The 17,923-nt window shown below is 37.8% G+C and overlaps 1 protein-coding gene across 2 annotated transcripts in view; it reads left to right on the top strand.

The window, feature by feature from the left end:
* The window catches only part of LOC132124708 (A disintegrin and metalloproteinase with thrombospondin motifs 20), a 106,741-nt gene that overhangs the window by 34,337 nt on the left and 54,481 nt on the right, over positions 1-17,923 (top strand). For both annotated transcript variants that reach the window (XM_059535851.1, XM_059535852.1), the window contains 5 exons: positions 2,513-2,654; positions 3,809-3,913; positions 14,964-15,109; positions 15,930-16,111; positions 17,876-17,923. The exon at positions 17,876-17,923 is cut by the window's right edge and continues 89 nt beyond it. In XM_059535851.1, coding sequence (XP_059391834.1) covers positions 2,513-2,654; positions 3,809-3,913; positions 14,964-15,109; positions 15,930-16,111; positions 17,876-17,923 — 623 coding nt within the window. The remainder of the gene's footprint in view (positions 1-2,512; positions 2,655-3,808; positions 3,914-14,963; positions 15,110-15,929; positions 16,112-17,875) is intronic.

The raw sequence follows: 17,923 nt of genomic DNA, 5'->3' as shown, positions 1-17,923 counted from the left end.
TGTGGACTTCATGTCTGTGCCAGAAGGGCGCAGCCTGACCTGAACTCAAAGAAACCTGACGGCACTTTTTCTACAAAGTACCTTGGTATTATCAGGTATTTGGACATGCATCATGGTAAGTCTTCTGCAAAGTTCCTTGGGAGTATCACACAGTAAATACTAGGGTATATAAATAGTGTCTTAATGGGATAGTTTCTGCAAAAATGATCATCATTTATTCACCCTCGTAAAATCTGTTTTTAAATGTTTGTCATTTGTCAGAAAATCCAGCTAGTTTGAAATGGTTTCCAGCTGCTGGTTAGAGATGGTTATTAGTTGGTTTAGCCATGCTATTCTAGTGTATTTTAATACTAGTGTACTGTTAATTAATGTTTTGAATTAGCATTTGTTTATGTATAGAAACTAACTATTGATTTTAGCTAGTTAAAATGTTTGTTTTCATTTAGGTTTTAGTCATTTTGTTACATGCATTTGTCATTTGTATTTCATAATAATTAATTGTTGAAATTTTATTTCAGTTTGCTGCTAAGGCAATTAAGTTTTTTTTGTGTATAGTCAATTTTTATTTATATACTAGTGTACTATTTATTCATATATTGATTTTGGTTTTTCAGCTTTCATTTTAATTTGCTAGTGTAGTATTTATGAATATTTAAAATTAGTTTTTATTGTTGTATTTTTAGTTTTCATTTTAAATTGTGCTCATTAAAATGTTAAATTTAGTTTAGGTTTCAGTTATTTTGTTGTGTGCCTTTATCATTCATTCAATTGTTCATTCTTCCATTCATTTATTCATTTAGATATCTGTAATTTATTCCAGTTTAAGTACTTTAACCTAAATGTATTTGTGTTAAATTATTTAAAAAAAATTATTTAAAATCTCAGGTGGAACTCTTCACACCCTTGTCGTTCAAAATTGTAACAATTTTCATTCTCTCGTGAAAAGATTTTTTGATTTTTGATTTTTTTTTAAGTGGATTCCAATGTTGATTGAACCCAACATTCATCAAAATATGTGACCATAGACCACAAAACCAGTCATATGGGTCCATTTTTTTTTTTTTATTAAGATCCATTTAGAAATTTCAGAATTTGAAAATCTGGAATCTGAGGGTGCAAAAAAAATCTACACATTGAGAAAATCACTTTTAAATTAAGTTCTTAGCCATGCATATTACTAATGAAAAATTAAGTTTTGATATATTTACAGTAGGAACTTTACAAAATTGTAACATGATCTTTACTTTATATCCTAATGATTTTTGGCATGAAAGAAAAATTGATCATTTTGACCCATAACATGTTGGCAAACTCTACAAATATTCCTGTGCTACTTATAACTGCTTTTGTGCTCCAGCGTCACATATCTTCTTCAGCATTTACACCTTTCTGTTTTGGATGAACTGTCTCTTTAAATCCAGTATTAGGATGCAAATCGTCCAGTGTTTGCATTTCTAATTATGCGAAAGAGCCTGAATTCACATGCTCACACTCCCTTGAGCGTAGTACTTGGAGCGTAGTACTTGGAGATGTGACGGTCTCAGTTTACTGTAATCTTATCGCTCTTTAAGAGCTTTGTACTGGCATACTCCTGTGAAGGGTTTCTGTCAGCTTCAGTCTTGCTGATTTGATGAACTCATAACTCAGAGTCTTACAAGCTGATGGCGAGGTGCGGAGAGACAAGAGCGTACTGCGCTGTCATCGTAACTCTGATGGATAAATGAGTCCCGCAGAAGGACACATGCACTCCGAGTAGTGTCCGTTTTCCCCTTCGTAAAGACAAAGGTGTCTTGTAGGATGTGTGGAGTGGGAGTGAAGGGAGAGCAAGGTAATGAGAGGACTAAATCAGCTGACGCAGGTGCTTAGTCTCAAAGCCAAGGACAAATTGAACCAGCAACATCAACAACTCACATAATTACATCACATGGCTACTCTGAGCCTCAGTTTCCGTTCTTCCTTGCAGAAAGGTGAGCTGGCGAATGGAGAAAGGAGGTTTATTTTGTTCTCTCTCTGGCTGAAAGAGCCATTCAGAGGTGTTAAGCCCAACAATTCAATGAGCTTCAATGTGGTGCCCTGCTCTTTTGTAGCTCCTTTATGTGTTTCAAAGGAAGGGTGTGGTGGGACGTATATGTCATGACTTTGCTGAAACGTTGGTATTGGCACCATTGAGTTGATTCTTGGAGACACAGCATTGTTAAAGAGCACTGTCTTTTCTTGCATGAAATGCGGTCTTTGTGTTGGCTGAGGTCCATTCAATCAGTTACTCGCAGGTAACAAAGCAGACCACCCACTTCTGCCTCCATCTTACACTTGACCTTCAGACGCCAGGTGAAATCAGAAAGACTGCATTCATAATTATCCACTGGGAGTTGATGCTTAAAACACTAAATGCTTTACAATAGTACTTCCTCCAGGCTTCTGGGGATGAAGAAACCTACCTGAAGCTATTGCTGGAGTTCCCCTTGATGAATGTGTTGATATCTGTTTGTTTTTTCTTTTCTTTTCTTTTCAGCACTGGTTATGGTGAATGTCTCCTTGACGAGCCTTTGGTGAGGATGTATAACCTTCCCAGCCAGCTTCCAGGTCAACTCTACAACGCCAACCGGCAGTGTGAACTCATGTTCGGCTCCGGCTCCCAAGTCTGTCCCTTTATGGTACGATCTAAATCTACTTCCACAGAGCATTAGCTATGTTTCCATAACCCTCATTTACATTACATTACATTGCAGACATTTCATGAAGGCCCTAAAGAAATGGGCATCCAATGTCCCCTTTAACGACTCATCCCTGTTAACAAAAGATCCTAAAACAAGGTTCCTTTGTACAGTGGTCCATCGTCGTTTTGGGAGGCCGTTTAGTCATTTAACAAGAGAAAAACAGATTGCTTTAGGGAACCCAACTGTTTCTTTACCCTCTTATTCAGTTCTCCCATTGTTCATCTCTTCTTCTGGCCTCTGAGTTTTTGCAGTCTCAAGACTTGGTTAGCTAACCATCTTAATCCATTGTCCATACAAGCAACTTAAAGGAATAGTTCATTTCAAAATGAAAATGACCCCATGATTTACTCACCCTCAAGCCATCCAAGATTGATATGACTTTCTTCTTTCAGACAAATACAATCAGTTATATATTAAGTTAAATATATAAAAAATATATCCTGGCTCTTCCAAGCATTATTATGGTGGTGAATGACTGTTGAGATTTTCAAGCCCAAAAAAGTGCATAAATCCATCATAAAAAGTGCTCCACACGGCTGTTGGGGGTTAATAAAGGCCTTCTGAAGTGAATCAATGTGTTAATATAAAGAAATAATCCATATTTAAGACTTTATAAACTGTAATATCTTGCTTAACTAACTGTCGTGTGCGTGTTCATGAGAGAGTAGTGTTTCAGCGAATGATGTTGGACGTAGGCAAAATTAATCTTATGCTAACTCATCAGTTTTCTGCAGAAGGCATTTAATGACCCCCCAAAGTGGTTGGGAGCACTTTTTATGATGGATGGATGCAATTTATTGGAAAATCTTAACAACCATTCACTGCTATTATAAAGCTTGCAAGAGCCTGGAAATTTTTTTATTATAACTTCATATAATTGTATTCGTCTGAAAGAAGAAGTCATGTACACCTGACTTGAGGGTGAGTAAATCATGGGGTGATTTTCATTTTTGGGTGAACTATCCCATTATCTGTATTTTAGATTGTACCCATATCAAGAAAACTCTCGAGTACTTGTGTAGGGTTAAATGAACCAATGTTAAAGTCATTATTTCCCCAGTTTTGACTGAAATGACTTTCGTTGATTGCAGAAACAGTGCAAGCGTCTCTGGTGCACTAGTGCGGAGGGCGACCATAAAGGATGTCGTACGCAGCACATGCCGCTCGCTGATGGGACCGAATGTGGCTATGGCATGGTAAGACACTTTCCCTTCACTTTCATGCCTGTGTTTTTTTCTGCCGGTCAGTCGTGCGTTAAACTGAAATGTCAAAGCTGATGAGGATGGTAATGTGAGCTTGCATAGCTGGTTTCCTTCTTCTCTGTGACATTAGCTGCCTAAATACGGAATCAAGTTAATTTGGGGGTATTTATTTAATCCCACTTGACTGTAAAAGAAACCCCTCCAGTTCTTCAAGAAATCCCAATATAGTGTGTGTAGTAGAGTAATGATGTTCACATCAAAAGTGAAGTGAATTTTTGCATCATGTTACTCGCTGTAGTTTACTTGCGAGATATTTTTCATGCATGAATAAAAACAATAAAAAACGTTTTCTGATACAACCGGACGTGTCAAACTGGACATGTCAATAAACTCTTCGCTGATTGGCTAGCGCGACAATACGTCATGCAAATTTTCTGTTGGTATTCACATTTTTCAACTTGACGGCACATTTTTCAAATTGACTATATAATCATGCTTATAATTAATTTTGCTTTTGATGTGCACACACCATAAGTGTTGCGATGCCTTTCAATTGTTTCTCAATTGCTATGCTAATTAGCCGCATTTAGTTCACTGCTGCTCGATCTTTGAGAGCTGAGATCCGAGGTGTAGTATCAAGCCTTTGAAACCGAATGCCACCCGCGGATCACCTTGTTATGAACCCGTGACCCCCAAACCTCTTTACGATGTGGGTGAGTGGGTCACTGGTCAGAGAGTTTTAGAGAGTGTTGGGTTTAGATCAACACAAAAGACACTACAGAAGGAGGGGGTCCGTTTCTCCTTCATTTTAACCCTCTATGTACAGGGAAACTTCTAGAACAAGGCTTTCTGAGTGAATCAAATGTTAACAGAGGTGGGCAGTATCTTAATCCAACCAAAACAGCCACAATCAGGCTAGTGGCTGGGAAAGCAGAAACCTTTCTCGTCTCATTAACGGTGGGATTGCGGTGCAGTACATGAAGCCCTGCGGAGGAAGGAGAGCAAGCAGTGTTTTTTGGTTGTTCTCACATCCTCTGATTAAAACCACAAGGGCATGAAAGAGTTCATTTCAGTGTTAAGCTTCATTACTCATTAGTGATCAAGACCTCCCATTTTGACTAGTATTTCACATCTATTAATACTCTAGCATTATTCCTCCAGCTGTGGTAATGGTTTATTAAAGCAGTGATAGTTCAACTAAACATCCCTACATAAAGAACATAAATTGATTTTCTGTATATAAAAATAGTATTTGGGGAGGAATTATCTTAAGATTCTCAACTGGTTTGGCTTCAGGAAATAGACTTTATATTAGATGGTGATACAACACAGAGCCAAATTATGTATCATACATAAGTAAACAAAAGTGTCAAAACAAAAGAATATATATATAATTTTTTTTAATGGATTAATTTATTTTGATAACAATTATTATATTATTATATTATTACATGATGATGAAATAGTAATTTATTTATGCCATGATTGCTGCTGGTTTCGCTGCCAATATTTCACCTCATAAAACACATTCTAATTGGAACAAACCATGTTTATATTTGTTTGAAATCATATTTAATGTCATCTGGGTCTTATATTCTATTATTTTAGTTTAATTCAAATTCAACAAGTGCATGTTGGCACCTGTGTAATTGGACAGCATACTACCAAGTGACAAAATACATGCATGGCTTGCATTCAACAGAATACATGAGAAATGTTTCTTAATTTTCATGTTTTTATTTTGCTGCCCACACTCTTATATTGTATAACTGGTTAATTCAGAACTGAACTGGATCGTGACCTGTTAGTTAGCGCTGTTATGTATCATGCTGAGCAAAACAGTTACTGCGTGACTCTTTACAGAAACAGGGACACAAAGGGTCTTTTTTCTTGGGCTTCTACCCCTCGTGGCCCCTGCACCTTTGTTTGTGGTGCTGAGTGCCTTGTGTCACCTCCTCATGGGGCCGTTTGAAGTCGCAGAAGTTGAAAGAAATGCAGCTCTTGGTCTCAGCTCACCTGCCTGTCTCGAGCTCTTTAATGTGGGAAGCTCCTCACGAAGGCTTGTTCAAAATGTCTTTCTCTGTCTCTCTTCTCTCTCATTTATCTCCAAACGTTGGCTCGTTTGATCCCGTTCAAGCTTGTAAATGGACCACTATGTAAATAAGAGCTGGTAATCATCAAACACATGAGCTCTAGTGGAGATGCAGAAGAGCAATGTTAGGATCAGACCATAATTGCTTTGATTCTTTGTGGTTTCCCTCTCGTTCCCTCTGCCTCTCTTTGTCCTCGATGCCCTCCTCTGTCTTGCAGGTCACTGGAGTGAGTAATGCTGTCACATGACCCCAGCGGCCTGTCTGTCATCCGGCTCAGTCAGCCCTGCGCTAACGAGGGCATCCCATCACTTGCCATCTGTAAATACCAACACCTCCCGATGGTGCATTTATTGGTACAGAATGGTTGCATCCCAGTAAAGATGCTTGCTATTGATGAATCATAATCAATAAATCATAGTGAATCATAATTGTGCTTGTATTCCCAACATCCCAGTTAGGTTTCTTAACTTGCCTAAAGCTGCATTCCGTACCTTTTTTTTGGTCAAAAATTATGCAAAAAAGTCTAAACTATCTCCTTATTTTAGCATGATTCAGAACAGTAAGCTTATAATAATGCTTTCTAATATGAGAGGCACTGGTTGGAATTCATGGGAAAAACAAGCATGCTGTTGCGTCATTAAATCACGTGTGTAAACATAAATAAGTTATCATGGCTTGTAGGTTATACTGCATATAAGAATGCTGCAGGTCATTAATGGCCTTTTCTCACAGCAGCTGGAATAATTCAATTTATAATTTTTATGGTGAATTGTAATCCAGAAAGGTCCAATCGAGAGTCCTCAGTGACAACTGGAGATTCACCAATAGTCTACAGGTAATGCTAAAACACTAAAAACACGTAGTCAAGCAATGCTGATGTTGTTAATATTAACATTTTATAAACAAAGTATAACAACAATAATCATTTGCATGGTTTGATGAGATCGTTAATATTTAACCACCATTGGTAGTGCGACGTTGTAATGCTTTTTTCCTCAGTGGTTCAGAACAAAAGTGGCAGCCATGTTACTTAAAAAAGTCAAACTCTTGACATTTGCCAAGTGTGGTAACCCATTCTCCGAATTGGTGCTCTGCATTTAACCCATCCAAGTGCACACACACACACACACACACACACACACACACAGCAGTGAGAAGTAAACACACACACCCGGAGCAGTGTGCAGCTATATACCCAGCGCCTGGGGAGCAACTGGGGGTTCAGTGTCTTGCTCAAGGGCACCTCAGCCATGGGTATTGAGGGTGGAAGAGAGCGCTGTTCATTCACTCCCTCCACCTACAACTCCTGCCAGCACCAAAGACTCGAACCTGCAACCTCCGGGTTACAAGTCCAACTCTCTAACCATTAGGCCACAGCTGCCCCAAGTTACTTACTTGTTCAGATGATATTATCTGGTGAAAAATCGTATCATTCTTATCATTTGTGATTCCAAAGTAATGTATCCACACCAGTGAGGTGACTGACAGCCACACAACAAAACATTAGATTCATCCGTGCTGAGGAGCTCTGCTGGTGCACAGCCCACACAAAGAAGATAATTCCGCAAATAACTGCAATTGAGGGGTTTCCAAACAGAGATGGCAACAAAGAGCCAAATTGTATAGACTGCAGTTTTAACTAGCAGGCTTCCATAATTTGGTATATACATTTTGGTATATGTATTAAGTCCAAACTGTTTGTTTCATTAGGGAAACTATGGGCAAAGATAGCTATGGAGATAAGATCCTTATTATTTGGTTGGGATCGTGTAGAGCCCTTTGAAACTGCACTGAAACTGCATTCTGAACCTTCAGCCAGTATACGCCATCTGAAGTCCACTATATCGAGAAAATCCTGCAGTGTTTTCCTCAAAAACCTTAATTTCTTTTTGACTGAAGAAACAAAGACATGAACACCTTGGATGACATACGTGAGGAAAGTGTACTAATCATTTAATCAAGTAAATTTATTACGACAGTATGGTATCTCAGTATCTCAATAAATATGATTTTCTATGAAGTCAAATCATAATTGTGCTTGTATTCGGTTCCTCTTCCAATAAAGTTTTATGTCTAGAGTTACAGTAGACACTATTGTGTATGTAACTTGCTTTAGCTCACCAGAACCTTCAACCTGTCCTCGTCTCATCTGAGAATTTGTTTTAGATCCTGGCATCCATTAGATCCACTAGATCCATAGACTTCTTAACTTGCCTAAATTGCCTGGTCAATTTGGTTAGTAATTTACTAGTAATCATACGATGAACAAACTGTTCTTTTCAGCAGGGAACCTAACATGGAATGGTGACTATACATTAAAACATGAACTAGCTGTTAATAGAGTCGATTTATTGGGACAGAATGGAGGCATCCCAATAAAGATGCTTGTAAATGAAGTCAAGTCATAATTGTGCTTGTATTCGGTTCCTCTTCCAATAAGCTTTATGTCTGGAGGTACAATAAACACTATTGTGTGTCTAACCCAGCTTTGGCTCAGCAGAACCTTCAACCTGTCCTCGTCTCAGGCAGTTAGAGAAAAAGACTGAAGTCTTGTAAACGTTGGAGAATTTGTTGGCCGCGGCTCTCCGGCTTGGCTGCTGTTCCTGGCAGCTCGTTTCTCCATGTGGATCGCTTGTCACTTCTCCTGCTAATCTGCATGTGTTTCCAGCGAGACGTCTAGTACTGTACCGGCGGCCCGGGATCTGATTTTCACGAATGAGTTGTTGCTGTGATTGCCAAGTAATCGAGGTAAAGGTGCATTCATGCTGTTTGTGGAATGACTCGTTTATTTCATCTCACCTTTATCAGGGCTTCAGACTGCGACTAAAATGGTTGCGTTTGCGACCAAAAATATTAATTTGCAAGTGATATTTTGCTACATAAGAAAGAAATCAAGGAGCTAATGATGAAATTCAACACCTCAGATTTAATTTCATGTATGTGTTGTTAATGAACAAAAAACCAACGGGATGTGTGCAGGACTGAGGAGGAGCCCAAACTACACTCAATGGCCAAGAGATGTGATATTGGCACAGATTCGGTGTAATAAACAATTCTTTGTGACTGTTTAGTTCCTATTTTAAGTGAACTTTAAAATGCTGATGCTTTAAAAGGAGGGGAGATTCTAGGGCAGGGGAAATTTGCTTCTTATATGAGCCAATGACTCCTTAATTTATCTGTTTTTAATTAATTTATTTTTTTGTCATGTTAAGTCAATTAAAAATGGGGTTGTGTTGTAGTGAAACAAGGAGAAGTTACAAGCTTAAAATAGTTTATTCTTAAATCAAATATGAAAGTGAGGTTGTTGTTGTTGTCATATTTTGAAGGATTCTACAAGGAAACCTCTGAAGATGCCATATTACCTGAACATGTGTTTTGCGGTGTGACATCTGTGTGCTCGTGTGTGTTTTGAGGATAAAAGTGTGTTTTTCCCGATCGCTGAGGGCCGTGTACGAGTGCACCTCCTGTTCTGTGGGTTTGTTGTAGACGCTGAGGTCTGTCATTAAGATCTGACGGGATTTACTTCAGCAGATCAGCTGTTCAGTTCACATGTCATGCTTTACATGTCATTTGTCAACACCTAGAATGCCATCGTGTGTTGATTTATTCAAATAGATCTATTTTTTTTCTCTGATTGTATTTCTAACGTGAGACAAGCTTCTAAACTGGTTTTAAACAGCCTTACATCTGACGCTAATGTATCAGTTACTGTGTTTAGCTTAAGAAGTAATACCAGAGACAACCAGAAGACCATAGAAGAAGACTCGTGATGCTACAGCGCCCCAAGTGGCGACAATTAGAATGTGTTTCATTATTAAATGACTTCTGATATATTGGAAGAGCAGTCTTTTTGCAGTCATGTACTTGCATGTTTGTTTATTTATTTACGTAAAAAATATTTTTAACATTTAATTTCCATTTTTATGAGTGTAAGAGAACAGTTGGTGGGATATTCCGTAGGACTGGACTTTATCTTCTCAGTCAAGATTTGACTGGATCATAAAAAGTGGGCTGTGATATTATTGCCAAGTATGAACCAACCGTTGGAAGTATTAATATTATTTTTTAAGGAAATTAGCTTAACTGATAAATCATGCTCAATAATACCAGGAACTTGAATTAGGAGAGTAAATACAGTCTGTTTTGATGTCATGCTGATGTATATCGTATGCATGTGCTAACTGAAGCCTCCTGTGAGTGCTGTGACCTTTGACCCTGAGCGGTGAGAAGTTCTGCCTGTAAGGTGATGTGTTTTGCGAACGAGCTTGTCAAAATGAGAGAGGTTGAGAACGAGAGGTGTTTCTTCTGTCATTCCTGCGCTGATGGATGTGTGTTCACCACAGCGTTCACACAATTACAGGGCACCATGCAGCGCCTTCACACAGCAGATGGACTGACCATTTCATGGTCCCTTTTAATAATTACATTAGATTTTGTGCATTTGGCAATATTGTTTTATTTTTTTTCTGTTTTTTTTTTTTTGTTTCTTTCTTTTTTCCCCCAAAGTTTACACTATTTTATTTTTATTTTATTTATTTATTTATTTATTATTATTATTTTTTTTTATTATTATTTATTTTTTTACAGCTATTAACCATGCATCACCCTAACACAATGGATGAAACACTGTGTCTGCCGCTTTTTATTTTCATTTATTAATTTATTTTATTTTCATAGTTTTTTATTTATTATAACTAAACCACATCTGTTGCCTAAATAATTTTTAGTTTATATTTTGGGCAGATGAGAATGCATTTCTCTCTTTTTTTGCTGCTTCATATATTCATTCATTCATTTAAAGAAACACATTTTATTTTTAATATTTATTACATATTTTATTTATAACTGTATCACAGTTGTGTTTATTTTAACCATACAGTACTTTCACACAGCAGATGGATGGTTTCTGCTGCTTTTGACAAGTTTATATTTTATATGCTTATGCAAAGTGTGTGAGAGTGTTTCCTAGCTGTAGATTCCCAGCGGATTTGTTGGCTTTTACTAAATGAGTGTCTAGTTTGGTGGTATGGGTACAGGTTGTGTGTGTGTGTGTGTGTGTGTGTGTGTGTGTGTGTGTGTGTGTGTGTGTGTGTGTGTGTGTGTGTGTGAAAGTCACAAATCTAAAACACGTGTTGGCAGCAGCTGGGCTGGTTTTTCTCACTCAACCTTCAAATATCTCACTGCATTCTCAATTAAGAGCAAATCTTGACAAGCTCAGAGTCACCTCAGCCCGTCTTTCTCTTTATCTCGCTCTCTCTCTCTGTGTGTGTGTCTCTCGCCCTCAGCTCAGGCTGTTTCCACACCTCCATGAGTCTAATTGAAGGTCACGATGGCCCCAGATGCTTCTATTGGCAGAACAAACAGCCCATACATGTGGCAAGAGTGTGTGCGCAGTGAGTTTCACCCCTCCTTCTCTCGTTCTTTTTCTCCTCGGAGCCTCTTTCAAGCCGCGGCTTTTCAAGCTAAACAAAGGCTGTAAACATGAAGATGGCAGCGGGGAGTGGAATGCCTTTAAGGCTTCAGACTCTGACAGCACTCAGGTCTCGCCGGTGGTCCGGGCCTATTCTGTACCGCCAGCACACACATGGCCATTTACAATCCGTCACACACACACACACACACACACACACACACACACACACACACACACACATACACACACACTCTCTCTCTCTCTCTCTCTCTCTCACACACACACACACACACACACACTCTCTCTCTCTCTCTCTCTCTCTCTCTCACACACACACACACACACACTCTCTCTCTCACAAACACACACACACACACACACACACACACACTCTCTCTCTCTCTCTCTCTCTCTCACACACACACACACACTCTCTCTCTCTCTCTCTCTCTCTCTCTCTCTCTCTCACACACACACACACACACACTGAAATGAACGGGTTGAAAGTTTAACACGTTGGTTACCATATAACTATAAATTATGATAAAAGTTCATCAGCATGCATTACATAAAAAACATGTCATAACATAAAAAAAAACATTTATTTAATTTTATTTACTGTCCCTTATTTGTGGTTTACTTCAGTGTAGTTTTATTTTATTTGATCTAATTTATATATATATATATATTTTTTATTTAATTTAAACACCTGTTTCCTATTTGTTGTGTTTACTTTAATTTTGTCTTATTTTATTATATCTTTTTTTATATAAATGTCCCTCCACTGTGGTTTATTTTTGTCTTTTCCACCACAGCCAACAAATCTGCAGTTGTTTTTTACCAAAGTTAGTGTACTAAATTTGTCAGTGAAATATGAGATGTGATGTGAAGAAAACAAAAATCATTTATCTCAAAAAGGAAAAAACTTTCGACATATTTTAAGATTTAAAAAATTGCATTCACGCTGTGATTTTTTCACATTATGAAAAATGTGTATTTAACTGTGTGTATTAAGGGTGCATAGCATACTCGATTTGAAATGAGCTGTATGATTCATTGTTAGTCTTCAAGTGTTATAAGTGTGTTTCAAGAGGGTGTTTCATTTTTTTAAGTGCAGCCGCACATAGAGCTGAAGAAACACCCCGACACACACACACACACAGACAGACACACAGGTGCGCAGTCTTGTGCAGTGCGTTTGTGTAAGTGTGTGAGAGTGTGTGTGTGCGTGAGTTTGTGCCCTGCGGCTCTCTGTAGCAGTGTATCCAGCTGCAGTGTGTGACTGGCTGCATCACTTTGTGTTGGTTTAGCCGTGTTTTCGAGTGTTAAATGTGATGCGCTGAAGCTGTTTCACTCCATATTTATCTTATTCTCAGAAACGTCCCATCAGACGATGCACAATCACAGCAGACCTGCCATCTTCACATCCACTCTTCCTTTTGTTCCTGACATTTATCTGTGAACACTTCAGGAACACAACACAGATTTAACAGATGTAAAAGAGCTCACGCAAACAGGGTCCGAATATAAACTAGGAAGCGTTAAACATTAGTATCAGATAATAATACTGTAGTGATTACCATATTCATGTATTCTAACTCATAGTATAGTATTTTGCACATTATATTCAGTATATACTTTGTATGTATTTAATAATATGTCTATTATTAGGACACAGGTCTGCTTGGGTCAGACTGCTGTGGATTCCTGCTGGACGCTCTTGTGTGACATGGCTGTTATCAGAGGAAAGAGGAAGCCTGCAGTCAGAGATCAATATCACACACAGAGTTATGAATGAATGAGTGAATGAATGAATGCAGCAGTCACCGGATCTCTGTTATTCTCACTCTAATTATGCTTCCTGTTTAGAGCCAGATTACAGTGTTACTGAGAGGAGAAACAGATACTGTGGCTGTACCGCGGTACAGGGATGTACAGTACACTACTGTGATGATCACTATATTTATATTCTAATTGATTTCCATATTCATGTACTGCAGCATTTGACATTTTCCTTGTAGATACAGTACTTCAGAGAATACCATAATGCTACAATGGTGCTATCTTCAAGATAGATAGGTTTATTTCAAATATGTTTTTTTCTCTTGCTACCAAGTTTTTTTTTTGGCACAAAGCATTTGAAAGTACCCTAGACCACAAAACCAGTAATTTAAAAAAAACAAAAAAACATTGATTTATAAATCATCTCTTCATTGCTGTATGGTTTGTTATGATCGGACAATATCTGTCTGAGATGCAACTGTTTGAAAATCTGGAATCTGAGGGAGCAAAAAAATCTAAATATTGAGGAAATAATCTTTAAAGTTGTTCAAATGAAGTTCTTAGCCATGCATATTACTAATCAAACATTAAGATTTGATATATTTACGGTAGGAAATTTACTAAATATCTTCATGGAACATGATCTTTACTTAATATCCTAATGATTTTTGGCATAAGGGACATAAATGAATGTCAGTAGTGTGGTGTGTAGCCGAGTATCTGTGATGAATGACGTGATGAAGGAAAGCAGGAAGGCTTTGGCAGTAGAGATGTGACTGTGGAAGGAGAGGAAGCAGTGCTGCGAGACTGTAATGAGCTCTGTCGCTCTTATCTGTGCGCTCAGGTTTAGTTATCGTGTGCGAGACCGACGCCAGCCTGTCCTGCATTCCAGCCAGTGCTGCGCAGCGAGGGTTCGGTTACTGCCAGCGGGTCTCTGTCTGTCTGATGACGCCGAACAGAGCATGTGCACTGTCAGATATTACTGTAATGAGTGCAATAGCTGATTGTCTTCAGGAACATTTGTTTGTTATGCTGGTTGAAAGTCTCTTCACATCCCGATAGCAATCACAAAATTAACTGAATGTGTTTATATATTCTGTGTGCAGGCAGAGCGAGAATGGCAGGTATTGTAGTACTTTTACTAACTGTGCTATAAAGTTTTCTGACCGCTGAATAACACATGATGTGTTGTAGTAATGTTGTCTCTGGTCGTCTGATCTGTGTGTGTGTCCTTGCGTTCAGGGGGCGTGGCTTTGGACGGCGATTGGAGGGAGGGTGGCTCAAGTTAGAATTTCCCAAGATCTCTTAGTGCACCTTTAATACCCATGATGCACTTCAGCAGTGTCTCATTCTGCATCACTGGTCCTCAGAGGACTGGAGATCAGAGCGAGCATTGGATAAAGGCTTCACTTGCACACAGTTTCTGATCACAACACAGTGGAGTGAATCCTTCTGTTAACTTTGTGGTTTATTATTTAGAGTCGTATGGGACGCGGTAACACACGTCCCTCTCACAATATATTGCTTTACAGATCTATTGTTTTTGCTGTCAGAAATATTCATGCAATCATGCAGCACGTATCAGAAGCTCTGCGCTCTTGTTCTTTAGCGCTCACTCTCACTGATCTAAAGATAACTGAACTGCGCTCTTGCCCACCTCTTCCATCTGAGCCAGGGACTGCTGAACTAGTCAAACCAGCACACACTAATAATTCTCCCTTACATATATTCTGATGTAATGTCTGTGTGTTTTCAGCACTGCAGGCACGGCATGTGTGTAAATAAAGAGATGGACATGAAGCCGGTTCATGGTGAATGGGGCCCCTGGGGCCCTTACAGTGTTTGTTCCAGGACCTGTGGAGGAGGAACACGCAGCACAACAAGAGACTGCAATAAACCTGAGTAAGTGCATCAACACACTCACATGCACTGAGACTCAATAACCGCAGGTGGTGATTTGATTTTTGGGGGAATTCTTTTGTGCATTTCATCCCCAAAACAATGAACACATATTCTGTTTTAATGAAAATAATGTTATAATTACAAAAATAAATAAAAATATACTGTGTATATATATATATATATATATATGTATATATATGTATATATTACCCCAACATGTCATTAAAGTATATATAAAAAAGCTTAGATTCCATATACTTAGGCAAAATATAATTTATTTTTATATCTTTATATCTTTTTTATATCTGTCTTTTGTTCTTTCTTTCTTATTTAGTTATACAATATGATTATTATAAAAAATAAAAAATTAAATATACTTATTTTTTTAGGTGAAATATATATATATATATATATATATGTTTGAATTTTAAAGTGAAATATGATCTTAATGGCATTAAAAGTAGGATTCATTTTCTTTATACAAATGTTTTCTTTGTTATTTTACATATGATTCAATATGATATTGATTTACTCCATCATGTCATTAATAGTATATCAAAATAAAAAAGCATTTTTTTAGGCAAAATATTATTATCTAAATAATATTATCTTGATGGCCCTAAAAAGATAATAAAAAAAAAATTATATAGAATTTTTTTTTTTTTACTTGAGTTATGACAAAGTTTTTAAGTAATTAAGAAGTTTGACTTGCTGTAAATGTGCCCGTTTGCATTGAATTAGTGAATTTTTGTGTTAAATAATTTCTTCCTATCAAAAGGCGTTCAGTGTGTAACAGCACAGATATGTTTCTGTCTCTCAGGCCGAGGAACGGAGGCCGGTTTTGTGTGGGCCGCAGAATGAAGTTCCGCTCGTGTAACACGGATCCGTGTCCCCGGGGCCAGAGGGATTTCAGGGAGGAGCAGTGTGCACAGTTCGACGGGAAACACTTCAACATCAACGGACTGCCACCCTCCGTCCGCTGGGTGCCCAAATACAGCGGCAGTGAGTGTCTCTGACCTCTGACCCATCACACACACACACACACACACACACACACACACACACTGCAACTTTCTTGAGAATTTTAGCCACTTTTCAGACTACCCTACCAACCTTTTCTTCCAAAAGCAACCTTGCAACAAATTAACCATTTTTTTTTACTAGCTATTAAATATTTTTAATTGTAAGCATTCAAAAATGTGTAAGAGTTCAATAATTCAGTGTATTTAAAAAGACAGCTTTTTATATTTTAATATTGTGTTATGCATATTAGTTTACAAAGAAATCTACATTAACATCACAAATACATTTAGCAACTTTTAGCAACAAATTTCCCTTCCTTTAGCATCTCCCTCTGAAGATGAGTTGGCATTGTTGTAATGGTTTTTTAGTGGCTGATGGAGGAGCCGGGCTTCATAATAAATCTGTTGAGCTCATCAAACTCTGATGAATAGCACACAGACAGCATTCATGCTTTTGGCAGACGCTTTTATCTGAAGTGAATGCTGTAGTTAGTCGCTGACAGATGAAATGAAGAAATCACATGGCTCTCTGACACACAGAAGTAAACTTGAGAATGACTTTGCAGTTCATTCACTGATCAGAAACTCTCTCTGCTGCTCTGACATGTTTATATGAGGGTGGAGAGTGGATATGAGCCAACATCTCAAGAAAGCTGCTAATTCAACTACAGTTTTCAAACATGTGACTGTATAGAGTCCGTGTGCATTTTGATAGTTTGTTTTTCAATGAAGAAATGAAATGCACAGAAACAAGAAAATTGCACATCTATTCGTTTTTTTTTTTTCATTTATATATATAAATATATATAGATATATATATTTAAACATCCTTCCTGACGCTACAACTGCGTGTAATGGTAGCCTATGTTAAGAAGCCTTTAACGTTATGTGCTCAACAGTATCAGCATCCATTAGCACACTTATTTTATCTTATTTATACTTATTTGATCTTTATGTCTCACCACATTCTTTGTTAAAAAATAATAATAAATTATTGATAAAAACGAATAAGAAGGATGTCACAAATATCCATGTTATATTTGAAGGTTTTTGTATTTTCACCATTAAAACGAACGCTAGGTTTGTTTTTCATTATCAATTTACATAACACAACAACAATATAAAACAAAGGCAAACTCACTCGATATGAAGAGGATGCTTGTCTGCTGTCCAGCTGAACTACATTGATATCTTTATTTCTATAAAAATACAAAACGACAGTGGAGCGATGGGCAAGTAATGCAATCGGTGGAAGGCTGAACACCGTGTAACACAGAGAGTTAGTTATTATCTAGTTCTTTATCTATATTTTACTTTTCTGTGCACATTCGTACCTTAGTTCCTGCACGAGTCTATGGTTACAGATCAGTAAAACTTTAACTTGCCATCCTCTGCTGATTTGCATTACAGTATTTGCATTGACTATCTGTTGTCCAAAACTGAGCATATTGTCTATAACAGAAGTCACGACTGCTTCATATTTACACTTGACTGAACACTGATCTGTGGAAGCATAGGTTGGGTTCAGATTAATATTTCTGAAATTGCAAACGTACACAGAATATCAAAAGGTACACAGACCCTGTAGCTCAACTGTTTTTCATTGTTCTCTGGTGTTTTTCATCTCTTTCTCATCAATAATTCCTTTCTTGTCCAAACTTTGAATGCTATAGTGTACCGAATCAACAAAGTAATGGTAAAATAATGCCCAAACACTGTCCTGCTCATCTCTCTTGTTCCTCAGTTGTGATGAAGGACCGCTGTAAACTCTTCTGTCGTGTCGTGGGATCGA

Source organism: Carassius carassius, chromosome 43 (assembly GCF_963082965.1).
Source record: "Carassius carassius chromosome 43, fCarCar2.1, whole genome shotgun sequence".
NCBI classification, from domain to species: Eukaryota; Metazoa; Chordata; class Actinopteri; order Cypriniformes; family Cyprinidae; genus Carassius; species Carassius carassius.
This window is presented reverse-complemented; position numbering and strand designations above follow the sequence as displayed.